This window comes from Manis javanica, chromosome 1 (genome assembly GCF_040802235.1).
Source record: "Manis javanica isolate MJ-LG chromosome 1, MJ_LKY, whole genome shotgun sequence".
Taxonomy (NCBI): domain Eukaryota; kingdom Metazoa; phylum Chordata; class Mammalia; order Pholidota; family Manidae; genus Manis; species Manis javanica.
In genome coordinates this window covers 50,610,641-50,636,879 of record NC_133156.1, presented here as the reverse complement: position 1 = coordinate 50,636,879, position 26,239 = coordinate 50,610,641, and the positions used below count along the sequence as shown (strand labels likewise).

Sequence of the window (26,239 nt, the reverse complement as noted above, 5' to 3'; positions counted from 1 at the left end):
CAAGGAGGTTGATGGGATGGATGCCGCATGGCCTTTTGGTCAACTTTACTCCTTTAAACTATTGAGGGCAGACTGGTGTGGGTATGAAACACTGTGGTTGCTACTACCTGTCTCACGATCACTTCACAGGATGTATTTGGGAGCTGGCCTATGGCAGGTTGTGTGGTTAAGAACCTGGGTTTGGGATTAGCTGCTCTGGTTAGCTTGGCCCCTAGCTGTCTATAAAATATGGTTATTAGTATTATTCCATTCTGTAGGAGAAAGAAATTAACATATAGTAAGCATTTAACCATGGGCCAGGACTGTGCAACGTAATGGAACAGGTAGAGGTACTTTCTCTATAGAACAGATGAGCAAGCCAAGCCTTTAGAACACTTCCTTGACTTGTCGGTTTTATCAGTTATCAGAGGCAGAGTAGAACCCACGGGCTCTGTGACTTCAAGGCTCACAGTCTTAACCACTTTATCCTGCCACCTTCCTCTCATGTGATGTGTTAAGTGCTAAACTCATTCTCATTTCACATATAAGGAAACTGAAGCAAAGGAAAGTGAAGTGATTGGCCTCAAGACACAGAGCCAGCAGATAGAAGAGAAGAGGTTCAGTCTCACGTTTGCCTGATTTCTAAAGCCCTAGAAGGAACGCCCTATGGAAAGCAATAGTGAAACTCTAAGTCAGGTCTTCCCCCAGGCTCTGGTCTGGACTTGAACCTTGGGGAGAGCTGGCCAGCCCCACATACCAGCAGGTTCACAGTGCAGCTCATGCGGTTATCTTTGCTCTCGTCCGTCATCACGCCTCGGTAATCCAGCAGCTTCTCCAGGAGGCCTTTGACCAGGGTCACGAAATTCTCCACCGACTTGGAAATAGTCGGGTGCTCTCTAGCACACTCCATCAGGCTGTGGGCACGGATGGGAGGGCGGTGAGCTCACGCCCAGCGGGGAGAGCATATGTCAGGGGTGAAATAAACCAGTGGATCCAAGTTCCTCTGGTTCATGTGTTGGCTTATGTTATTCATTTATTCAATTACTTATTTATTTACACACTTATTTATCCATCAAATATAGCAAGTAGTTTTTTTCCCTACCATCAGAATGGGAAAAAAATAAAAATAAAAATAAATTACCAGTGTGGACAATGGCATAGGGAAATGGCCGCTTTCAAACACCCACACTGGGAATAAATCAGTACAACGTTTTGGGTAGCAATTTTCACATCTATCAAAATTGTAAATGTATATATCCTTTGACCCAACAGTTCTGCTTTAGGGAATCTATTCTACAGAAATATTCCTGGAAGTGTGCAAAGATATATTTATAATACTTGTAAATTGTGTCTAATAATGAAGTAGTTGGAACCACCTTAAATGTCAATAGGCAAATGGTTAAATTAAAGCATATTCACAAAATGTAATTCCATGAAACTATTGAAAAATATGAGAGACCAATATGTTTTGACACAAAAAGCTCTATAAAATATACAGTTCAGTGAGAAAAGAATTCTCAGAACAATATTTGTTCTTTTTATTTAATCAAATCACATACAGCCTACCATGTCCTGGGTGTTATAATAAATATCTTACAGATTTTAACTGCTTTCCATCACATTTTTAGGAGAAAGGATGTTTGTAGTTGGGGGGACTAAGTCACAGAGAGGTCAACTAACTTGTCCAAGGTCACACAGTTGATAAATATCAACATTCTGGCTCCAGTGTCTGTGCTCTCAACCTCCAAATGCCGTATGTGAATGGAAATGCATGTATGAGTCATGTGTCTCTACACTGAAAAATGTACCAAATATGATTAGGAAGGATAAACACCAAACTCTTAATGGTGGTTGCTTCTGACAAGGGGTCTATGTAGGAGAATAGAGGAGGATAATGTTGTCAATTTAAATCTGCATATTTATTTGAAAAGTTTACAGTATTTGTTGTAATATTAATATTCTAAGTTTTAAATGCAAAAACAAAAAATATGACATTCCTTAAATATCTGTTAGGTGCTAAGCGCTGTGCTAAGTATTGTGTGAGGTTAGGATGGAGAGTAAGATACAAAATTAAAAAAGAAATCTAAAAAGAATCCTGCCTACCCTCAGACAACCCACAGGCTAAGTAAGGAGAGACAGATGGATTAAAATTTTGATTAACGATTGCTTCTTATTAATCATTTATTATGTACCAGATGCTGTACTAATCACCTTTTTGTAAGAAATCATCACAGTAATTCTGGTAAGTAAAAATTATGTCCCTCATTTTACAGATGAGGAAATCAAGGCTCATAGGGGTTAAATGACCCTCCCAATAACACTCTGGTAGTAAGTGGTGACCTTGGGGATCAAGTCAATCACTGTTCAATATTTTCCCGCAGAGAAACATTTCGGTGTGTCCTCAGGTGTCTCCAGTAGACTGGCATTATGCAGGCTGCTCTCTGTTTCTGGCTACCCTTCCCCATGGCAGTTTAAATCCCAAGGGGTCCTAGGAGGGGAGAGGTGACAGAGGCAAGGACCTCGGAGAGTCATTTCCTTCCAGAAGCCAAATCAGGCGGCAAGGAGACAACATCTCAAACTGTGGCTGTGATCAGACAAATCCATTTTCGCCATGGGAGAAGCACGTGTTCCCTGGCTCTTGGTGAGAGATGCCAATCGCCCTGTGATTGAGGCCTGTCTGGCCTAGTCCCAACAGTGCCTGACTCCTTCTGGTACGGTCACTTCCAGCCCTGTTTCCTACTGTAATGATGAAGCTTCATCCAGGGATCAGGGTGCGATTCCCCACAGCCTCCCAGGCAGCTCATGCCCCGAAGGCATCTCCCTACTGAGCACAGCCAGACCAGCGGTTCTCTGCCATGGCTGCCAGTAGACTCACCAGGGGAGCATTTACAAAGCCCAGTGCTCGCTCTAGGTCAACGATTTTGTCTTTGGGAGTGGAAACCAGGCAGTAGTATTTTTTTTTTAAGTTCTTTAGGTGATTCTGCCATGCAGCCAACATTAGAAACAACTGGGTTAGTTGAATGCTTTGCATGCCCCAGTGTCCATGGGAATCACCTGTGCACTGTGTTCATTCTGATTTAGCAGGGCTGGGTGAGAGCCTGAAATTCTACATTTCTAACAAGTTTCCAGGTGCTGCAGATGCTGTTGGTCCTTTCAGAAGATAGGGTTTAGAAAAACAGTCTTGGCTTTTTTTAGTCTCTCTATTCTTTAGGCATGAGGTAAGAAGGCTGCTCATATATGGTCTAGGATCCATGAGGTGGAGTGGTAGATTGGTTTGAAATCACCCCTCTACTCACCCTCCACCATCCACTATCCATCCACTCAACACAGACTGTTTTAGGACCTACAGATTCAGTGTCATTATGACACCGACCGGGAGGTCACAGTCTAGCAGACATAGACATAAAACTAACCACAATATATAATTATACTACCACTTATTGAGTATTTCCTGTGTTCCAGCTGCTATGCTAAGCCCATTTTATTGCTTATCTTGTTTAACACTCACAAAATCTCCTTACCGCAGGCATCATTAAAATCCTGAGTTTATAGATGAGGCAGGAGACTCCACAGGCTGGGTTCTAATCTTGGTCCTGCCAGGCTGACACAGTTGTTCCTCTCCTTTGGGTCCCACAGTGGAGTACACGTGATAATAAAAAAGAGCTGTGGGCATCTCCAGCTGAGGCAGGTAATTCCTCACTCAGTGGATGGGGTGTGGCCGAGCCCTTGCCCCTCCCTCTGGGCTCCTGCCTTGAGGAGACTGGAGGGGGCTCACCCCCCACTCCATGATTAGCGATCAGCATTGCCTTTACAGGGAGGAGCCCAGCCCACACTGTCAGTGCCGACAGACAGGATTTTCATGTATTCCTTTAAAAACCAGGTATGGATTGTCTCTTTTGACAGATCTTTCAGATACTGAACTGGTTGGGTGGGATCCAGTTCCCCAAAACACAGCTTCTCTGCCCCTTTCAGCCTTCTAGAAAATCCCCTCACCACTTCCAGTAAAATTCCAAGGCAGTTGGAATACAGGCATATGAAAAGGAGTGTGTCTCATTATCCCATTATGTGGGATCCTCACTTTGAGACAGATGTGGCCTAATGGGGGTGGGCACTGAGGATGGCTCTGAGGATAGGGAGGAATGGGATGTTATGGTAGGTTGTCCAGCTTGTGTACTGCACAAGAGCACAGGAGGGCTGAAATTCAGCCCCACTCCGTGCCCTAAGCCTTGCACCCTAATGCAGGGGTACATACAGCTCCCTCAGGAATGGAAGCCCTGTTCTGTTCACAAAGACACCACTGAATTGTCAAGCTGTGTGCCTGTAGGATTGTATCTGCCCAGAGCAGGCCCTATATTTCAGTGGAGGCCCTGAATGAGGGGCTGAAAAGAAAGGCTGGAAGAAATGAGGATAGTACTAGCCTGGAGTAAAAGTGACTTGGCTCATAGCTTCAAATAACCACCTCAGTGTCTACCCAGAGAATAACAAGAAAGCTAATATTTCTGGACTACCTGTTAGGCATCAGAAACTATGCCAAGCATTTTTACATGACTTTTCTTATAGAATCTCAAAACTCTAAGAGCTGAGTACTATTTTTATCCCTATTTTGCAGATAAGGAAACTAAGGCTCAAAAAGCTCAAAGGAAAGAGCAGGGACTGGGCCCCTGGATGTTCTGATGGGGCCCTGACTCCTTGGTTTGGACTTGATTAGTTTTATAGAAATTATTCACACCTCTATCTCAGTAGAAAAATAATAGCTGTTTTTAATTTCCTTGATCTCTAAGGGCTCCTTTTGTAAATAATCACTCAGGAAGGATTTGAAAATCCTGCTGATCATCTGAAGACTGCTGCACAGCCCCACCTGCTTACAAAAATGGAAATTGCCAGCACTGTACATGGTTTTGCTTCTGGTCAATATTTAGCTTTTCCTTCTTAGACCTTCGAGGTAAACATTGACTCAGGAAAAATGTCACTTTTCCCCTGGGCAGTCTCTCTACCTACCAGAGAAGCAGGCAGTGGGTTTCTCCTGGCTGAGACATTTGCATTCTAGGTGTTTAGTGAGGGCTGTGCCCAGTGATGGGAGGGGGTGGGGCAGCTGGGATGGCGCTGCTGAGGACTCCACTCTATCCCTGGGCAGGGAGCAGGCAGGGCCATTATGGGGGCTGGACAAGGCCTTGTTTGCTTTTGCTGTTAAAGTTAGAACACTGAGAAAGGATTGGGGGAAGAATCCAAAATGAGAGTTATACCACGGAATCATACATATCAGAGAATAAACAACTAGGAGGAAATTTGGGATGCCTAAGCTGCATTCCTAAACCTTGGAAGGAGCCCTTACAAGGGAAAGGGGGCATTTACCATGGCGTCAGAGACAGAAATAGGGAATCAGGCAATGGAGCAAAGTATGTTTTTATTTACTGAGCTTTTACCTTCTCTGTGTTAGATGCTTTATAGTTATTCAGCATTTAAAACAACCACAGGAAGCTTATCTCCCCCATTTTACAGATGGAGTTACTGAGGCCAAAGATGTGTAACTGGCCTGGAGTTGTACAGCTGCTAAGTGGTGCAACCAGGATTAAAACCCAATGTCTTTCCCGAAGGATATACAGTTGGCCAATATGCACACAAGAAGATGCTCAATATCATTAGCCATCAAGGAAATGCAAATCAAAATGACATGAGATATCACTTCATACTCAGTAAGATGGTGACAATCAGTAAGACAGATATTAACAAGTGTTGAGGAGGATGTGGAGAAATTAGAACCCTCACACACTGCTGGTAGGAATGTAAGTGGTGCATTTACTTTGGAAAACAGTCTGATAGTATCTTTAGAAGTTAAGTATAGAGTTACCATATGACCCAATGATTCCACTCCTAGGTAACCCAAGAGAATTGCAAACATACATCCACACAAAAATTTGTACATGAATGATCACAGTAGCATTATTCCTAACCATCAAAAGTGGAAACAGCCTAAATGTCCATCAACGGATGAGTGCATAAATAAAATGGGGTGTATTCAAACAATGGAATATTATTTGGCAATAAAAAGAATGAAGTACTCACAAATGGTACAGCACGGATAAATCTTGAAAACATGCTATGTGAAAGAAGCCAGTCACAAAGGACCACATATTGAATGTTTTCATTTATGCGAAATGTTCGGAATAGACGAATCCATAGAGACAGAAAGTCAGGGGGGACAATGGCTAAGGGCTGGCCATAGGGTTTCTTTTGGGAGGTAGCAAAATGCACTAAAATTGGTTGTGGTCATGGCTGCATAACTCTATAAATATACTAAAAGCAATTAAATTGTACACTTTAGGTGAATTGTATGATATATGAATTATATCTCAACATGCTGTCAAAACAAAACAAGTGTCCTGACTCCAAGTTCAGTGCTGTGCACTGTCCACCGATTCACCTGGACCTGTGAGCTAGAGGCGGGCAGAACCGGGTTCGAGTCTTAACTTGCCCACTTGACTAGTTTGTCCTAGTTTTCTCAGACAAGACAGTTGCCCTGAGCCTCTGTGAAATGGGCATCAAAGAGAGTAAACCCAACCAAACAGGACTCTACCACAGAGCACCTAGCAAAGTACCCGTGCACTGCATGGTCTCCATGCATGTTGCTCATGATCAATATCTGCCAAGGATTAAAAAAGAAAAAAGGGAAAAGTAGCAAGAGTTATTTCACAGTTAAGAAAAAACAAAAGCAAACATTTTGGTGGATTAATTCCCTATTTCCAACACAGCAAAGTTTCTTTTTATCTGGCCTATTCCATCAATATTAAAGAAATAGCCATTTCAGAGAGATTTGAGGTTTCTTCTAAAAATAGTTTTCTCCCAATACCCAAGGGCTGCCCAACTGATCTTCAGAAAAGGGCAAAGCCATTGCAGCCCCCCAGAGTTCTGTGCCTTCCAGCCTCCGGCCGCCTCTCCTGGCTCCTCCCACACTGGGTCTGAACTTACATTGACTCCAGCAGTTGCATGTACTGCTCGTCCCCTCGGCCTCCTTCCACCTCATGGTCCAGTTTGAGGATGATTTCATTTTCAAACTGAAGAAGTAGGAGATGAAAAATCAATAAAAATAACTTCAGAAGGCTGAATGTTGAAATGTCAATTCATTATTTTAACCAAAGCTTTAGGGGACACCTATCACGTCCCAGGCTTAGTGCTAGAAACTGGGAGTGCAAAATGGAACAGCATACTATGTCCACATTTAGTAGTTCCCAGAGAGCAGAGGAGAACAATAGATGAGTACTAGAATAGAAAGACAGACATGTGAGAGAGAGAGAGAGAGAGAGAGAGAGAGAGATGGGAAAGGGCAGAGGGCACAGCATGTGCTAAGGCACAGAGGTATGTGACAGAGCATTGCATCTTCAGGGAATGGTATTTTGTCATGGGCAACTATAATTTCTGCCCTCCTAGCATTCCTTTCTTCTTATTTTGGTGATCACACTGGCCCTGTCTTGGTCTGGGGGCCTCAGATAAGTTGACCATACTTTCATAGCTCTAGGTATAGGTACATGAACTGGGCTTAGTTCTCAGTCATATCTTTCATTATCTAGCCACTAAGATTTATAATAAAGGCCCAGGCCAAGCCAGTGAGACTCAAATCTGAAACTTTGTTGGAACCCTTAGCGTAAAGAGTTTTCTGCTCTTGAAGTTGGGAAGTTGTAAGCCTGAGGCTACTGGAGATGATCACAGTGAAAGAGCCTGCCTGGGAGGATATATGACATATGATACAGAGGAAAGCAGAGAAGAGGAGATGAAGATAGACCAAAACCTGATGCCATTTTTTGAGCCCCTGGATACAGCCATATATGAAGTTGTCATATTTACATGAGCTGCTGCCTGAGAAACTGCTGAAAACTATAATGGTCAGAGATCAGACTAGTTAAGTGATCTGAAAGTATGTACCTATGGTTCCACCAAATCTTATTACACTGAGGCTAGAGAGTATTTGGTCTCTCTACTTTCAATATCAAGAAGCAAGTTAACTAGTTGAATTTATAGCTTATTCCATATTTTGAAGGGCAGTGGATCTTTCACATGGCTGTAATGCAAAACAGTTTGTACTTTCTTAATACTGTACGCTGATGAATCCATCCAAATCATGCAGTCCAGCCCTCTTCCATTTTATCACTGAATGAGAAACTAGCCCCTGGAGAAGGGAAGGAGGTCTTTGGTGAAGCTCACTAAGGTCAAGGGAGCCCTTGGGCGCTTAAAATAACTCCATCAGGTCTGCAGGCCAAGGAGTGCCTTTGAGTATGAAAATGCATGAATAGCAGACAGTCTCTCCTTGGCACCATTCCTCAGAAAGTGTCAATTATTACAGAAGAAGAAGTAGAGGCTCAGAGAGTGAAAGTGGCTTGTCGAAAGTCTCAGATGAACGGCAGAGACCTTTCATCAGGCTTTTTCCAGGGCACAAAGGATCAAGCCGAGTCCAGTTAGTTGGCATCTTTAGGTGATGAAAGCTAGGGACCAGGCTCACTTTCCTCTACATTCACATATCATCTGTGGTGCCATTGTTCTCTTACTTTTGTGTGCTGAGGGCCAAGGGAAAGGACCAGAAGCTTGTGCTGATAAAGCACAAATGAGAAAAAATTTCCTGTGAGTTTCCACTGTTGAGGAAGATATATGGAAGGAGATACACAAAGCCTGGCAGATGAGTAGGGCTGTGATAAGTGTGAAGAGGAAGGACATTGCAGATGAGAGGGATTGATGAGCAAAGGTATAGAGGTAGGAATGCAGAGAAAAATAAGGAGAGAGTTTAGTTGGAGCAGAGAGTTCAAGAAAGAAAGGAAAGAAATAAGAACAGAGACCTAGATGGGGACCAGTCCAGCAAGGCTGCCAGTCTGCACATGAATTATGCCTCTTCCATGATGCATTTTGTTAATCATTTCATATGTATCAAGTATTATCCAGAGTTGGGGGCTGGGTGCTATCATGAGCAGAGATGTCTACTGGGCCAATCCTAGGGTAGGAAGAAATACAGCTGTGGGACTCTAAGAGTGGGCTCTGGTGTTAGACTGTCTAGCTTTAAACATCTGCTCCATTCCATCCCATCTGGGAAAAACTAGTAGGTCTTTCCAATTCTCAGTGTCCTGGTTTATATCAGAGGTCAGAAAACATTTTTTGTAAGGGGCCAGATGGTAAATATTTTAGGCTGTGTACCTCAGACAGTCTCTGTCTCAATTATTCAGCTCTGCTGTTGTAGCACAAAAGCAGCCTCAGTCGTTTATAAACAAATTGGCATGGCTGTATTCCAATAAAACTTTATTTATGAAAACAGGTGGCAGGGCAGATTTGACCTGCAGGCCTTAGTTTGTCAGTCCCATAGCAGTATTAATAGGCATACTAATAGAACCTACCGCATGGGGTAGTTAGGACTGGAGGAGATTTTAAGCTTCAAGTATGAGGGGAGTGCATAGCTCAGGTATGAGCTTGGCCTGCTCATCTTCTCAGGAGTACTGCTAATGTTATTCCTGCTGACTGCTACTGGAAAGCAGCTCCAGGGGAGAAAACCAGGCTTTTTTCCTGTCTGAGTTGTTCACTGGTAAATGTTGGCACAATTCCTCCTCGTGAGATGAACTTTCCTTTGGAGCTGAGAATGGATGGGGTAAATAAGCACTTGTCTCAGGGTCACAAAAGAGCCTGCAGGGAGGGAAATTACTGGGTGCCAGCAATTCTGCAGAGCTGGGTGATGCCTTGCCATGCCCAAGCCCTCTGGTGGGGGGTTGCGGGGCTTAGAGAGTGAAGGTCTCAGTCAGGCGTTTCCCAGGGCAGACTGTGGCCCGTCCTACTCCCTGGCATGTGCCGTGCTCAGAAGTGCCTATGACCACAGCTTTTGGCATGAAACTGACTTGACTGGAGTTTTGCTTTGACTTTTTCTCAGCCATGTGGCCTTGGGGAAGTTAATAGGCCTTCCTGAGGATCAGTTTTCTTATCTATTAAGTGACAGTTTAAAACAGCACTAACTTAATATTGGTGCTGGCAAAAGTTAACAGGAAAACATATACGAAAGGCCTAGCACAGTACTTGGCCATGGTAAGGGCATGGTGAGTAGTGTCAGCAATTGTCATGATGACTCTGTGAACACTGCCATCATCATGAGAGTCATGATCTCACGTGATCTTTAGAATCGCCAAGGGAGATACGTATCACTATTCCCATTTTATACATGAGGAACCTGAGGCAAAGTAGGATGTTCGTATTGGGCTTCAAAGGGTGGATGAACTTGACCTGGGGTAGGCCCAAGGGGTCAGCATATGCTCCCCAATATATACTACACCATGCCACTGTGACAGGCCTCACCCCAAACACTGTCACTGTGCAGAGTTTAGGATGAAGCTCTGGCTCCTCCAAATGAATCCATGTTCATCCACTGCTACACAACTGGGTATTGAGGGGCCTTGGGTTGGCCACTGTGACTAGCACGGCCAAACCCTAATCTGAGTGACGTGCTTGCTGTTCTTCCCGCTTGGGGCTGAGGCATATCAGTTCTCCCACTTAGCATGATGACACCACTGGGCTTGATGTGAGTTGGGAGCAAAGGGCCTGCTAAGTTTTCTTCTTGGCTCTGCTATTTTCTTTAAGAAATCTAAATTTTAGAAGGGGAATTCAATTACCTTCCTGGTGCCTTGTTCATCTCTTAGCTGATTACTTTGGCATCATACACTAATGCCGGCCTGCACACAACTCCCGGGCTTCAGACCCCAGTGCTGGGGTTCACTCTGGCTCTGGCATCAGGGCTGCCTTGGGCTCATGGGGGCCTTGCCCCCTCCTTTTCCTGGGAACACTTTCCACGGCTGCTTACTCTTAACCAAGCAACCATGCTTGGGTCTGCTCTTCCCACAGCTGAACTCCCATCAAGCATGCCAGCTGTTTTTCACATGGGAAGCCTCCCCATTAGTCAGCCTGATTGTCCCGTCTCCTTTGATAAGGGAGAAATGAAGAGAGGTACTTGGGAAATGTTCTTACAATAAATACATGCCTGCAACAAGGAGCCCAGTGATGACTCCATTCATGGAAATCAAGTTGGTACACATGGCAGGGATGTTGCAATAAGAAATCTTTAGGGCAGGAAAACCACATTACAGGCAATTCTCTGAAGCCAAGAGGCCACTGTCAGATTGTAATCCAGAAATAATCAGAGCTTGCTTCTTTTTTGGACCTTGTGTACCATCAGGTACTTGGAGTGGCTTTTATGTACATCAGTGCCAGGAAGCCTTCTGAGCCAGATGGTGTGCATGCCCTGGGAGGGGGAGCCAACCTGAGGGTCAGCATGATGCCCTTCTTCTCATGTTGTGACCTTGTTACACATTCCCAGGTGTCACAGACTTTGTTTCCCCCTTGAAAGGCAGCGGAGTCCACGCTGCTTTCAAACTTAGTACAAGGTTTCACCTTTCACTCCTCCCCTCATCCCAACTGGCTGGATATGGTATCTTTCTCTATCTGAACTCCTCAACCTGATTTCTTTCCAAGCTCTTTGCAGAGGGGACAGCAGGTCACTAGCATTTCTGGGACAAGAGAGCTCCCACTAATTATCCCTGATGTGAGAGAGTGCCCTCTCACACTGGTATCATTACAGTTAACTACAGTTCTTCCTCAGCTTACCAGGGGGTTACCTTCCAATAAACCCATCATAAGTTGACAAGTCAAAAATGCATTTAATACACCTAATCTAGTGAGTATCATAGTTAGCCTAGCCTATCTTATACCTGCTTAGAATACTTACATTAGCCTATAATTGGGCAAAATCATCTGACACAAAGCCCATTTTATAATAAAGCATTGACTATCTCATGTAATTTACTGAGGACTCTATTATAAGTGAAAAATGGAATGGCTGTACGGAGGTAGAACGGTTGTACATGTATCAGTTGTTTACTCTTGTGACTGCAGTGTGGCTGCCTAGGAGTTACAGCTCAGCACGGCTGCCCAGCATCACGAGAGAGTAGCAAAAACTGTATTACATATCACTAACCTGGGAAAAGGTCAAAATTTTAAATTTGAAGTATGCTTTCTACTGAACGTACATCACTTTCATGCACCATCATGAAGTAAAAAAATATAAGTCAAACCATCATAGGTCGGGACTGTCTATAGTCTCTTTTCCCTGTTAGAACAATGTTTTCCAAAATGATTGACAGAATGGCACATTCAATAGATGTTTCTTGCACGAGTAAATTTGATAAATTAAATGGGTCTGTCTATTGCAGAATGCCTTAGTGCCTTGACTGAATTACTGTGCACTGGAAATCTCCAAGAGCAGTTACGATACACAGTGGCTTCCAAAGATATTCAACCTTAAACTCTCTTTCCTAGAGCATCTGGTTGGGTTAGTGCTTCATGAACATATTTTGAGAAAGCTCTGCTGGAGAAGATGCTATTCATTCTTAGGCTCAGACACATCCTGCATGCTGTTGATGGCTGGATAATGCAGCGGGTGCAGCATGGCTCTGAGACCCCAGTGACCAGTGTGTCACAGCGTCTGCTCTGCCTCTTCCTTGGTGTGTGACTTTGGGAAACTGATTTCACTTTTCTAAGCCTCCATTTTTTCCTCCATAAAGTGAGACTGATAATGCTACCTAACTCATGGGGTTGTAATAAAAAAAGATTACATGAACTAATATGTGAAAAGTCCTTACGGTGCCTGACACATAATAAACACCCTGTTTATGGCATTATCATTGTCATCAGCATCACTTTTGTTAGATGAGGATAAGGAAGATGCAGAAAAATGCTCAGAAATGAGTATATTATATACTGCACAACAGTATGTAATGATCATGCCTCAGACAGATAAACTGGCATAAGAATAGAGAGCAAGGTCTCTTAAAGGATACAGCATTACAGTGGGCTTTGCAGGATCAGTAGGAGTTTAGGTGTTGGCAGGCAGGACTGGGGCAATGGCAGAGAAGCAGCAGAAAGAAGCAACGCATGAAGGAGGAAGCTCACCGGAGGTGACACAAGTCAGGTGTGCAGCAAAGAGAGCGGAGAGTAGGTGAGATGGGGGAAAGCGCTGGAGATAATGGCTGAGAAGTCTGACTGAAGGCGCAGGGCAAAGAAGGGCCCTGAATCCAGGATGAAGGCTTTGGACTTGATTAAGTGAGGCTCAGAGGACCAATGAGCAAGGGAGGGGTAAGATCCAGAAGGATTTTAAGGAAAGTCAATTTGAAATCGGCCTATAATACCTAACTTAAGGAAAATTGTTCAGTGGCCAGGAATGGTATAGAGTGAGAGGCAGAAACGCTGGGGAAGAGGGGAGAGGAGCCCATTGGGGTCGAACAAGGTGAGAAGGCAGGGTGGAGAGGACAGGCAGATGAGATGTGTGGGAACTGCTGAGGCTGTCCTGATAAGGATGCCCAACCTTCCTAAACTGGGGGAAACCACTGGTCATTGCCAGGAGCCTACTGTGGAAATGGTGCTGATTCGACTGGCAGAAGTTTCCATAATGACTGGGCCTAGGAAATGGTCTGCACCCTCCACAGTTGACTGGATTTTCAATGAAAATATGTGGGCACTGACCCTTGCATTTTATACAAGTTGTTTGCTCCCTCCATGCTGGGGAAAGCCTGCTATTCTCATGACAGATCCACAGGTCTCTCCTGAGCAGCAGGCCTCTGACATCTTTGTTGTCAACTCTGACACATGGCCCAGTGTAACACCCAGTAGGGTCAGCTTTTTCTAGGCAAAATAGATATTCCAAGTTGTCCCAGAAGAGGAAGTTCTAAACAGACGTAGGTATGAGATGAGGGCAGGTGGGAGGGTGGGTGAGCTAAGCCCCTCAGGCACACTTTGAGGGCACTACTAGGTAGGCAAGTTGGATTCTTATACTACCAAGAAAGGGACCAAGCAGATACACAGCAAGTAAGTGCATTTTAATCTTGGCCTTGGACAGAAAAGCATGATAGAATACTGACCAAATCGTATCTGCCAGCTCATTCAGGGCATATGAATAAATGACCCTATCCTATCATCAAGCCTCTGAATGAAGCTCAGGCAGATGGAACGAGGATATCATTATGCGGAAATGGGCTGGGGATTAGGGATGCTGGCATGAGTTTCCAGCCTCATTTTTTACCTTTTTGAAATCCCCATTCCTTTGATATTCACATAGCATCATGTCGAAAAAGATTGGTATGGTGGCTTTCCGGAGCTCAGCCTCAGGGATAAGTGTCATCTCTAATATAGGCCCAACCATGCCTGGGATGAAGCAGATTTTGTTCTGGCCTGAAAGAGAAAAGGGACATAGACACATAAAACAGCTTCATGATATGCAGGTCCTCCTCAGACCAAGCCTGAGAAAAGGAAAAAAGAGAGGCAGAATAGTAAAATCAACAGTTACCACTTACAAAGTTGTTTGCCAGGGACCAGGTGCCATTTTGAACACTTTACATATATTAATTCCTGTAAGAGGTGCATGTATCATCCAGTATGAGCTTCTTTATTAAGGGTAATAACACAGGCGTGTGTAAAGCATGTCACCGTTTACCCGGGTTTCCACCTGCGTGATCTCCTTTGAGATGGAGCCCTAACAGAATATGTCAGTGCTGGCCAATCACAGGTGTTTGAAGGTATGCCTGTCTGCAGCACAAACCACGTTTCTGAGATTTGGAAAACGTGCCTTTACTGTTTTGTGAAATAAGAAAAACAAAATTTACTACTAAGAATCTGTTACATTAGTACAGTCAGTTGAATAGTGACGGTTAAATCATCACTTTAGTATCAGATGACTTACAACCTCTCATGTTATTTTTTGCCTCATTTCACAGCATTCCGGTAGGTCTCCCCTTGTTCTTGGCATTCTAGCTATGCTGGTCTGGTTCCAGTGCCACAAACTCACCTGGCTTCCTCCATGACCAGGCCTGTGCACTGGCCTTGGACAGAAAAGCGTGATAGAATACTGACCAAATCAGATCTGCCAGCTCATTCAGGGCATATGAATAAATGACCCTATCCTATGGACCCTATCCTATGAATAAATGACCCAACAACTGCTCCTTGTTGATAAGAGTTTAAAGACAGTTTTCTCTACCTGTGCCCAATCATCCCCCTTTATGACATGAATTTTCCTGGATGGGTCCCACTGGATGGATGTGCTGAGAAAAGCCCTTTCCCCACATATCCATCCCACCCCAGCTGGGCCAGATACTCTGTACTGGCTTCTTGTGTTATGCTTTCTTCCCCAACTTTGCAATGATGGCTTTATTTGTGGGAGCACGTAAATAATGATATTCTTCCTCATCCACTGAGAACTTCATGAGAGTAGAGCCCGTGTCTGTTCTCACCACTGTATTTGTGGCACTGAGCACAGGACCCATTATATGCTCAATAAATACACGTTGAATGAGAAAAAAAATATCTAGTTCCTATACTCACTAGCTATATGACTTGGGTATGTGTCTTATAAAAATGCAATATTGTTGGCAGCCGCGCTCAGAAAATAGCGCCCAATGCAGGGCAGCCGGAAGGCCCCGAACTTCCTAGTGACAAATCATCCCACACCACTAAACTACATGCTAATTGTGCCTTGGCATAAGGACCAATGAGACCCACCAAATGGTTATGCTAATAAGGCATATGGAGCCGCACCAACCAGGTCAGAGCATGAGAACTATATAAGCAAGCCTCTCCTTCCCCTCTGGGTCCTGCCCAACTCATTTGTTTCACAAAGAGCTGAAGAATAAAGCTTTCTGCAGAAGAATCCTGCTGTTGTTGCGTGCTGTTCTTGCCGGCGAGGACAGGGCACGCGACACAATATCAAAGCCCACTTGTTGAGGAGACCATGTGAAAATATGCCTGTGTGTACTTAGCAAAGACCCCAGAAGAATCAGCATCCACAGGCATGTGTAGTGTGTCTCGGTGGTTAAGGCACTGATTCTGGAGTTGGATTGCCTGGATTTATAAACTGATTCCATCCAAACAACTAGCTGTGTGATGTTGGGCAAGTTGATCTCACCTCTTTGGGCCTCAGGGTCCTCATCCGGAACATGGGAGAACAATAGTATTTATTTCCTGGGGTTGTTATGAAGAATGAATGAATTACTATTTATTAAGTGTGCATGGCACACTTCATACAGTGTTAGCTATTACTGTTGTGATGTGTGGCCAAAATGAATGATGGAGGGCAGCCTTACTGAGCAGAGTGAGCAGCAGGCTACCCAAATATACCATTAGATGAGGCAGAGAAGAGGAATGGAGACGGGTGCCTAGGAGTTGCAGGGGTTTCCCGGAGCCTGTGGGGGCAAGCCTATCCAAGCAACCCTGACAGGGAAGCTGACATGAAGATGTTTCATCACCAGAGGCCTCTTTCTCCTCTTGAGTTTTAGAGCCCAGGAAGCCCATCCTGGTTTTCTCTATTGTCACGACAAACACTGGTGGTCTCAACCTGGGCCAAAGAGTTCCTGGGCGTGCAGAAACTCAGGTGGTATGGTGTGTAGCCTGGCAATGTTGCTTTGATTAAAGCTGGGAAAAGGGGCCAAGAGGCAAGGCAGTAAGAAAATGGATTTTCATTCAGCCAAAATGAGGCTTAATTTTGGAGCATTTCCCCAGAATTCAGATAAAAAGGCACCATCCTAGGAATATCTTCAGTTACTGAGAATGAAGTGGTGAAGTCAGGCAGAGCTGAGTGAAATATAAAGAAACTTTTCTAGGATATCAGCTTCATTCTATAATGCATTTGGATACTTGAGCCTCCTGTCTTGCTTTGGCCTAAGTAGAAAAAAATCTTACTTTCTGGCAGGGTTATAGTAATTGCTAATCTGGGTTTCCGATTTTGTTCTTCAAGATCCTTTAAACCCCCAGTAGGGTTTTAAAATTCAAAGTCAAGTGCAATAATAAGTAGAAGGTAAATGGGAAACTGCCAGATAAGACACCATGGAATGGAGAAATTGCTTATGCAACAAAGGCCTTTACAATACTGGAGGGCATTGGGTATGATAAGAATATATTTAAGATGGTTTAAAATAAAGAGCAGCCATGCAGTAGACCATGGATTTCTTGGATACTTTTGACCTGCCTTCTTTGCAGTCAGTTGAAGAGATGTTTGGAAGAATAGGGAAAAAGCAGATAGAATGGTGCTGAACTGTAAGTACAGTATGATCTCAATGGCCCTTATAATGCTCCATGAAGAAATTATATTCATCTACATCAAAACTGGAATTTCAGCACATTGAATTTATGTTCAAGTAAGCTGAATGTGTGTATATGTGTGTCTTTATACACACAGATGCAAGCACACACACACAGAACATAGTTGTGGCTAATTGAATGAAAACTCATTTGGAAAAAAAAATCCTCATTCAAGAGACACACCTGCTGCTGTATTCAAAAAAAGGCAAGTGAGGGAATCAGTGAGAGGGACTTTTTTCATATAATGGAAACTGAATATCACTGGGAACAGATACCAATTAGAAAAGGCTTTTAAAGTACCAATAAGCCAGCAGGATAAATTCAAATGCCGAATTACATAGGCTTTGGGAAAGGATCTGCTGGTAATGAGAGTGCAGAGAAGAGTTTAGGAGTGTGGATGGAAAGGAGTCCTGTGTGCCATCTGTGCAATGGTCTTATTAACCACCCCCCTCAAGAGGAGACCGTAAGGTTGAATGCACAGAGTCTGAGGGCATGAAGGAGAAGAGCTGGTGAAACAGAAAGGAAGAAAAAAGGGAGGGTGGGAGGGAGGGAGGAGACAATTTTGTGAAGCAGCTGAGAATGGCATGTCACTGACCTGATGAGGCTGATATGGGATAGAAGGGGCACTCTTCTGAGAGTATATGGCTCTCTAAAGGCTGGGACAGACTCTGAAATGAACATAGAGGAGAGCAAGTTATGGCCCCCTGGGTTTCGGAGTCCCACAAGCATCCTGGGGACTCTGAAATGAAGCTGGGCTGATCAGAAAAGAGGGGGAAGAAAGAACACAGCTCTCTGCTCCTCCGTACAGGCTGGGAGACACTCCCTCCTGGCACTGCTCTGGACAGGCAGGCAGTTCTCTCTTTACCCCTCAGAACGTGCCTGGCCCCAGCCTCCCTCCAGGCCGTGTAGAAGCTTCGAGCCTGACAACCTGAGTAAGGTCCCACCACTGCCACTCACGGCCACATGGCTTTGTGTCTGTCACTTAGTATCCCTGAGCCTCTGTGATCTCATCTGTAAATGGAGATAATTTCTGCCAGATAGAATTGTTGAGAAGCTTAAAAGAGTTAATACAAACACAGGGCTTTGCATAGTGTCTGGGTCACAGTGAATGGTGATGATGATGGCAAGAACTGTAAGCTCAGCCTAAGCTGTGTTCTAGGAAAAGCAACATGAAAAGACATGATTCAACCTTATGGAGCCCCCTGGAGCTTTCCATGGAACTTCTCAGGTCAGTCAATTTATTCGTTCACCTCTAGAGTAAAAAGCTGGCATTGGCAGAGGGTCAGGATGGATTTATTTTCTCTCCCATGGCTGGCATTCACCACCTTCCAAAACCTTCTCTATCTCATCTAAATATACTTTATATTTGCCCCCAGAAATGTTTGAAAAGCACCAGCTAATATGTTGATCCACAGCTTACAGTCCTTCCATGACTTCCGTTGCTCTAGGGATGGAATTTTGCAGGCCTCTTGGGTCCTATGCGCCCCCTCCATCCCCTACGCATTCTCTTGCTTGCCTGCCCTTCCTCCACAGGCCCCCCCGAGCTCTCTCCATATACCCCGCTCCCTCCTCGTAGGCCTGCTTACCCCTGCCCACCATCTCTTTGACCCTAGTCCTACTCCGAAACTTACACCCCTCATACCCTCACAGGTAAACCCTACTCGCTACTGGGCACATGTGTCTCTTGAGCCCTTGAAATGTGGCTAGTCCAAGTTGAGATGTGCTCTGAGTATTAAATGCCCACAAGATTTCAGAGAACAGGTTCTGGAAAACAAGAAGAGTAACATAGCGCAATAATGTTTTATTTTGATTATGTGTTGAAATGATAACACTTTGAGATTTGGAGTTAAAATATATTATTAACACTAATTTTACTTTTTAAAAAATGTGGACACTAGAGCATTTAAATTGAGACAAATGGCTCACATTCTAGTTCCACAGGATAGCACTTCCCTGGAGCTCGGAGCTCGCCACTCTTCCCCAAGGCCACCTTCAGTTCACTCAGTAGGCAGGAGGCCTTTACAAACTCTCTGGGTACCCCAAGCATCTGTTCTATAGTTATTTCCCCTTTGCAACCATAATTAAATAGCTTTGTAAAGTTATGATTTGGTGCAGTGATCAGCAGTCCATGAGGTCAGGAGCTCTGTCTCTAGCCTATTTTGAGCGGTAGCCCAGCCACTAGCAGAGTACCTGGCATTTACAGGGTGCTTGTATTATTTTCTGTTGCCGCTGTTAGAAATCACTGCAAACTTAGTGAATTACCACAATACTAACTTATTATCTTATATTTTTGGAGGTCAGAGTCTGAAATGGGTTTCACTGGGTTAACATCAAGGTGTGATCAGGGCTGAATTTCCCTCTGGAGGGTCTAAGGAAGAAACTTGTTTCCTTCCTTTCCACAGCTTCTAGAGGTGACTCGCACTCCTTGGCTCAGGGCCTTTCAAAGCCACTAGTGTATCATCTTCAGATCTCTGATTCCTCTATCTATTTCTTTCATTTATAAGGACCCTGTAGTTGCACTGGATGCCCCTGGATAGACCAGGATACTCTTACCGTCCTCAAGATCCTTAACTTAATTATGTCTGAAAAGTCCACTCTCCTGTGGGAGGTAATACATATGCAGGTTCTGGGGATTAGGACATGAACATCTTTGGGGAGCTATTATTCTGCTAACAACAGTGCTCAATATTTGTTAAATGAATGAATGAATGGCTGGATGGGTAGATAAGTAGATGCCTCTCTATTCCCATTTCCTATTTTTTTCCCAGCAGCTTCTCTCCAATCCTAAGAGGTCAGGCTTGCTCAGGCTGGTTGTTCTTCTGGAAGGCCTGCGCTTCCCTCTTCTTCTTTCGGTTCTAACATGAGCCACCCTGGGGTCTAATTCAAGAGCCATTTACCCTAGTGGAGCCATTGTTATTGTCCTAACTTAGCTCCCATTTGCCTGAACTCCGGAGTCTCTACCACACATTTTATGTTAAAGGACATACTTCTCATTTGTTCTTTAAACTCTCAGTTCGTTCTACTCTTAGAACTAGAAGGTGAGCTCTTCTTGGCAGGGCAGGGACCATGCCTTATACTCCCCCAACTCTCCCACCCTTCCCTGGAGCTTAGCGCTGAGCTGGGCACTCTGTAGATGCTTAAAAAGTTAATGGCCCAGTTGCTCACAGCTCTGCCAGGACCAGCCTCCCACATCTGAGGCCATGATGCCAGCTGCTGGAATTTATGTTTCTTTTCCATAAAGACTGTTAACGCAGCAGCCTGATGTTAACCCAAGTGAATGTGCAAATTGTGCATTGTTTCACTCCAAGTAGAAATCAAATGTTATGATGCTACACTATCAGGAAAGTACATTCCATTTGGTGTAGTCCCAGGATCCAAAACATAAATGGCATTAACCTCAGGAGGCAGGTCCCGGTAACATCATGTGGTCCTCCTCTTCATCGAGACCTCCTTGCATGTACCCTCTCTCACAAAGGCACACAGACACATATTTGTCTAGACTTTTCCCTGAAGAATGTTAAACGATCTTAAAGCCTGAGATTATCTCTGTAATTAGCCTTCTCATAATCACAGGATTGCTCACATCTTTTCAGATGAGAAGAAGATGATACTGATGATCATGGTGATGATACCCTGATTGCTTTGGGCATTAAAACAAAATTTTAAAATTTAAAGTGCAGTATGATTTACTCATTATCAGTAGTCTTTGAAAAACATAGTTGGCCATTTCACATCCTTTGAAAATAATTTGCATATTTGGAAAAAATTATTAGCGAGAATATTGGACTTGGGGTCAAAAGACAGGCTTTTTTGCCTCAGTGGGGTCACTGATTTTTTTATTGATCTTGGGAGTGTCCTTGTGCCTCTCTGAGCGTCAGTGTCCTCACCTATAAAATCAGGGGATTGAATTAGATGCTGTATCAGTTAGGGTCATAACAGAAATCTGATTACTATGGCTAGACTGAGTAAATTCCGCATCAGCGTTAGTCCTTAACAGGAAGTCAAGGCACAGTCCAGAGCTGCCCCTCCATACTTAGCACATGATTTTTGTCTTCATATATCCAAGGTGGCTTCTATACCTTCAGACATCTTGTTTTCCAGAAAGGAAGAGGAGGGAAGTACTATAGGCAAAAATATATTGTGCTCATTGAATTTGTCTCTCTCACTTCTGTTTTATTTGGGAAAAAGTAGTTCCTGAAGCCCCAAGTTTCTTTCTGCTGACTCTCCTCAGACAGAGCTGAGTCACATGACTAACATCTGCTATAAGACATTGGTAACTGAGAAAATTGTGATCACACACAAAAAAATCAATGCTCAGATTGTCAGGAAGAAGGGCACAATGGCTACTGTGTGGGCACTCAGCCCTGTCTGCCATAGCCAGTTTCACTGTGTCTTGGATATTCAATGAAATCACACTTTAAAACCTACCATTACCCATGCATGCAGTGTTCTCACTACTGTGGTCCCTAGTGCATATGGTGCTTAGCCCTGGTTTGGGTTAGCAGGTTAACTTCATTGGCGTGCTAGGAAAACACATGCTAATGCCAACTTGGGTGGGGTGGGGATGGGCAACCAGCCACTTGCTCTTCCTCCTCTTTCCTGAAAGAGACAGGCAAGAAGGCAGCCATGTAACTGATGAGTAACAGGAAGGCCCCTTCAGGCTGACACACTTTCCTCCTTGTTGGAGCCCGGACCAAGAGAGGAGGGGGCCGGCTATCTTTGCCAAAGCATCCTGTACTTCTTGTTTTCTTCAGTGGACCTGCGGCTGTTGGACCTTTCCATTACTCCACAAATATTTCACCTTGGGAAATGCTGCTTCCTTCAGTGGATGTAGGCTTGGTAGGAACATCAAAGGAGAGGCCATACAAGCTAGGCCAAAAGAATCACGCCCCTTGGAGACAGGCCTTTGGCAGAACAATGCAGGAGCAGGACAGCCTGACAGCAAAGTTGCGCCCCCCCTACCCTGGATCCTAGCGTGGCCCTGGCCCTGTCTTTGGGAGCCTGGTTCTCTTTGCCCTTCCAATAAGTACCTACTCTAATAAGGCAGGCAAAGTCAGCATCTTTTCTTGCAACCCCAAGCCCTGACAAATATATCTAGTAAGTGCATTCATTCATTTTACAGGTATTTACAAACAGCAAGGAGTCTTCAGGATAAGATTCAGGCCGGGATGCTCGACTCGAATCTGTCTCCAGTGCACTCGTGACTTTGCACACACTTCTTTGCCTCTCTGTGCCTCGGTTTTCTCCCTGATAACATAGGGAGTGGCACCAGATCTGTGTCTTCAAACTCTTCTCTGGAGTGCTTCAAGATTTTTCCCCAGAGAATCCTCAGGAATCTTCACGGGGAGCTCAGGAATGGCCCATCATAATGGGTTCTGGGCACCCCACCCCACTTCAATTAGAAGAGCTCAGCTTTCATCCAGTTTAGGTATGGAGCATGAATTTTTTTTATTGGCCCTCAGCTAAAAATAAATGTTTGAAAAATGCTGGACAATATAATCTCTAAAGGGCCCTTCCAGCTCTGATGTTCTATGATTCTAAGCAGGTGGAAAATTTGGTAACATCTTTTCATTCATCAGCATAATTGGGAGCACAGGAATGCCTGCCAAAACATAATCTATATCTAAATAAAATCTGTGTGCAAAACAATGGCAATGAAGGACATTCAAAAAAGTGCAGGCTGTGTGGAAGAAATAGAGATAGACAAAGCACAGATTCCTGTTTTGCTATTCTGGCAATGGCTGGGGTGTAGATCTGGGAAAGCAAGCCCACCAAGGCTTTATCTAGTCTTTCTCTTGTAAAACACAGAATGCAAACTCATATGCATACTGAATCTGGGCCCTATGTTTTACTGGGCATATTCAATGTTTTAAGACTTCCAATTAGCATGATATTCATAAATTGGTAAATGCATTTAAAAATCATTTCCTGTCTTCTTTTGAAAAACTAGAAGAAGCAACAATGTTGTTCTTATGATCCTTATAAACACCCTGGGAGAAGGTGCTATTTCCCCAGATTAGACCCAGTGTCACTCAGTCCTCTTGCTTTGGGTTTTGTAGTTTATAAATGACAGTGCAAAGCCCAAGGAAGAGATATGGCAGTCTGTTCTGGGCCTGGTCCCCAGCTCTCCCGTTGACTTTGTGAGCCAATCCACAGCCTTCCCATTACCAGTTTGTACTCTGAGCTGGAGTCTAAAGTGGCTAGCAAGCACAGAACCCAGACTGTCTATCCACTCTGCTTTCCCTGCAGTGAATGGGCCTTGCTGAAGGGCAAGAAACTGCTGTCCAGGAAATCAGATGGGGTCTGAAAGACACTAAAAGGTCTGAGGAAGCAAGAAGTGAAGTCAGGGTGGGGGTGCATGATACAGGTTGAATCTAAGAGATGGCACAGTCCTGGCAAGTGCCTCAACTAAAGAAGGTAGTGTCCAAGCCCAGGGCAGAGCAAATCAGCAGAGGGAGACAAAGAGGGTGCATACAAATCAGAGGTGAAAATAGTCTCTTCATTCATCCATCCATCTATCCATTCACCCTTTCAGCACATATTTGTGGAAGAGGATTTAGGCCTTGGGCAAAGTATGTGGCCCCTGTCCTCCTGGAATCAAAGCCAGGCTCTAGGGCCTGCAGCTGTTTGCTCTCAAGCAAGTTACTTTCCTCTCCAAATTTCCTGATCAATAAAAGGAGGGGGGGAACGTTTTCCATCTTGCAGGAGGTGATGTGAAGATTAACTGAGATCTTCTTAGCACAGGCCTGACTCAGACTCTCAATAAATGTCTCCCTGATTTTCACTCCCCTTCTTTCCTCTCATGGGCACCACTCAGGTCACACATGATTCCGGTAGCTCACCAAGGCAGGAACTGCCTTTGGTGTCACCTTCCAGCTCAAATTGTCACAGAAGATCCTCATCTTCTACAGTACTAATTTTACTCCCAAGAGGAGAGGGGGTCTCTTATAGATCACAACATCACATAAGAAGCAGGAACGCAGAAAGGCCCACCAACCCACAGGAAGCATCAGGGTGACATGTGAGGACATGAGTTCCCACAGCAGTCCTGCCCTTCCTGCTTTTGTAAATTGCAGTTTGATTTCTTAGCCCCACAGGGACATGAAGCAGAAGCAGACCTACTGTTGTTTGTGCTGTGGGAGGTGGGGATGAACACAGTCTTTCATCAGGCACTTATTAAGGACCCAGGTCACTTTCAGTGATAAACTGTTACATTAAGCTCCCACTGCTGAAACCCCTGTGGCCTCTAACAGATGGTCTTCAAGAAGGAGCTTGGCGTGTGCAGATGTGTCTGTCTGGATGTGTGTGCCGACTCACCAAGCTTGTACCACATATCACGGATGGAGAAGCCAATTAGCCGTCTCATGTCCCCGTACCTAGGAGGAACAAAAAACGTCTGCTTCACGTGCCATGTCAGAGATTCTCATGAAACCCCCCTTCAGGAGATCCACATGCAACCTACTTATTTAGGATTTTGTTGTACTTGGCATGCGAGAACTGCTCCAGCTGCAGGGAATCCTGAGTGATAAAAGCCACTGCCAGATGAAAATAGTTGTTCCACAGCTGTAAACGAAAGGGTAGAGAACAGTCATGGAGAGGGCCTGAAGTGGGAAGGCATATTAAATACTGGGTAATGTGAATAATTTATGAAGATGGCAGATGATAGAGGCAGAACCAGTTCAATTCTGTGCCTGCAATTTTCTAACTGGCACTGACTCTGAAATTAAGATCCCGGCCAAAGCACGGACAATGGGTGGATTTCTCTAGGCGATGACCATGTCCCCTGTCTGACAACAGGATCTGGGCAAAGAGGAGGATTTTCAGGCTACTCTCTGTTTTTTGTTCTTGTTTTGTTTTTTGAAAGATTGATAACATGCTCCAGCTGGGTGACCTGGTGAGCTAGAATTAAAGAGTGGTGAGGGATAAGTGTTTCAGGGACTCTCAGCCTCCCTGGAAGTCCTTCCTAATTCACCTGACAGCTCAGAGGACCAGCCTGCAATGCATTCTGTCTTACAATATTTTGCCCTCTCCTTCTTCTTAATTCAGTGGTTTCTCAAAGTGCGGCCCTGGACCAGCGGCATCTGCATCACCTACAAACTTGCTAACAATGCAAATTCTCTGGCCCCACCTCAGACCTACTGAATCAGACACCAGAAATCTGTGCTTAGAAGCACTCCCGGTGATTTTGATGCTGATTTGAGTTCAAGAACCACTGAGGGTTCATTTTATACGTTGGCTTGTTATAATTTTAACACCTACATGTGATCTGTTGGTGCTAAGTGCAAGGACTAATACTAGAACTCAGTCCACCAGCTTGGGGTGAAATAGAGCTGGCAAAGGGTTCAGCACATGGCAAGTGTCCCACAAGGTCAGTGGCAGTGATGGCAATACTGATCCTGGCTACACAATCTGAGACACCGAGACCCAAACCAAGGGGCTGTTGAGCCTCAGTGAACCCATCTGCCAAAGGGATACTGTCTGTGCGCACTGTGAGGGCTGCAGTAAGGATGACGTGAAATGATGCATTTTAAAGGGCATGAGTCTTCATAAGAGCTCAAAGCACTTGAGCCTTATTATTCTTTTCATTATTCTAGTGATTTCTTTGGTACCAAAGAAAATTGTACAACCTGGCTCCTTGGGTATTCAAGGACAATCATTATATGATGCCAAGACCCCACAAGGAGCAGGTGGGGGAGAGCTTTGTTGAACAATCCCCCCTCCCTGACTTTTAGTGCCCTCTCAATGCTGAATAGCAAGTGGAGGTGTATGCTAGCTAGAGAAATCACCCACTGTTGAGACTTTCATCCTTACATCAAAGATGTTCATCTGAGGTTTCAGAAAGCCAAAACTAAATAAAGGCAGCTTTACCCTTGATAATGTTACTGTTGTTGCCCAGAGTATTACTTTCAAAGGGACTTGTGGTTCCAGTTTCAGAAAGAAGTAAAACAAGCTTTCCCACACATCCCTATTTTCATCTCAAAACTTGGTAGCTATCAATAGTCCCATTTTACTATGATGAGTGAGGCTTAGAGGGGTTAAACATTTCACTGGCAGTCAGTCAGCTTGTTATATATACAGCAGAGCTGGGCTTTGCCCCCAGGCCTTCTGATTGATGTTCATGGCT

The 26,239-nt window shown here is 44.4% G+C and overlaps 1 protein-coding gene across 1 annotated transcript in view; it reads right to left on the bottom strand.

Moving 5' to 3' along the window:
- The window catches only part of DOCK2 (dedicator of cytokinesis 2), a 383,680-nt gene that overhangs the window by 40,666 nt on the left and 316,775 nt on the right, over window positions 1-26,239 (bottom strand). Inside the window, exons 31-35 of the mRNA XM_036995173.2 lie at window positions 24,578-24,678; window positions 24,433-24,491; window positions 14,066-14,214; window positions 6,946-7,031; window positions 737-893 (exon numbers count right to left, since the gene is read on the bottom strand). Of these exons, the coding sequence (XP_036851068.1) occupies window positions 737-893; window positions 6,946-7,031; window positions 14,066-14,214; window positions 24,433-24,491; window positions 24,578-24,678 (552 nt within the window). The remainder of the gene's footprint in view (window positions 1-736; window positions 894-6,945; window positions 7,032-14,065; window positions 14,215-24,432; window positions 24,492-24,577; window positions 24,679-26,239) is intronic.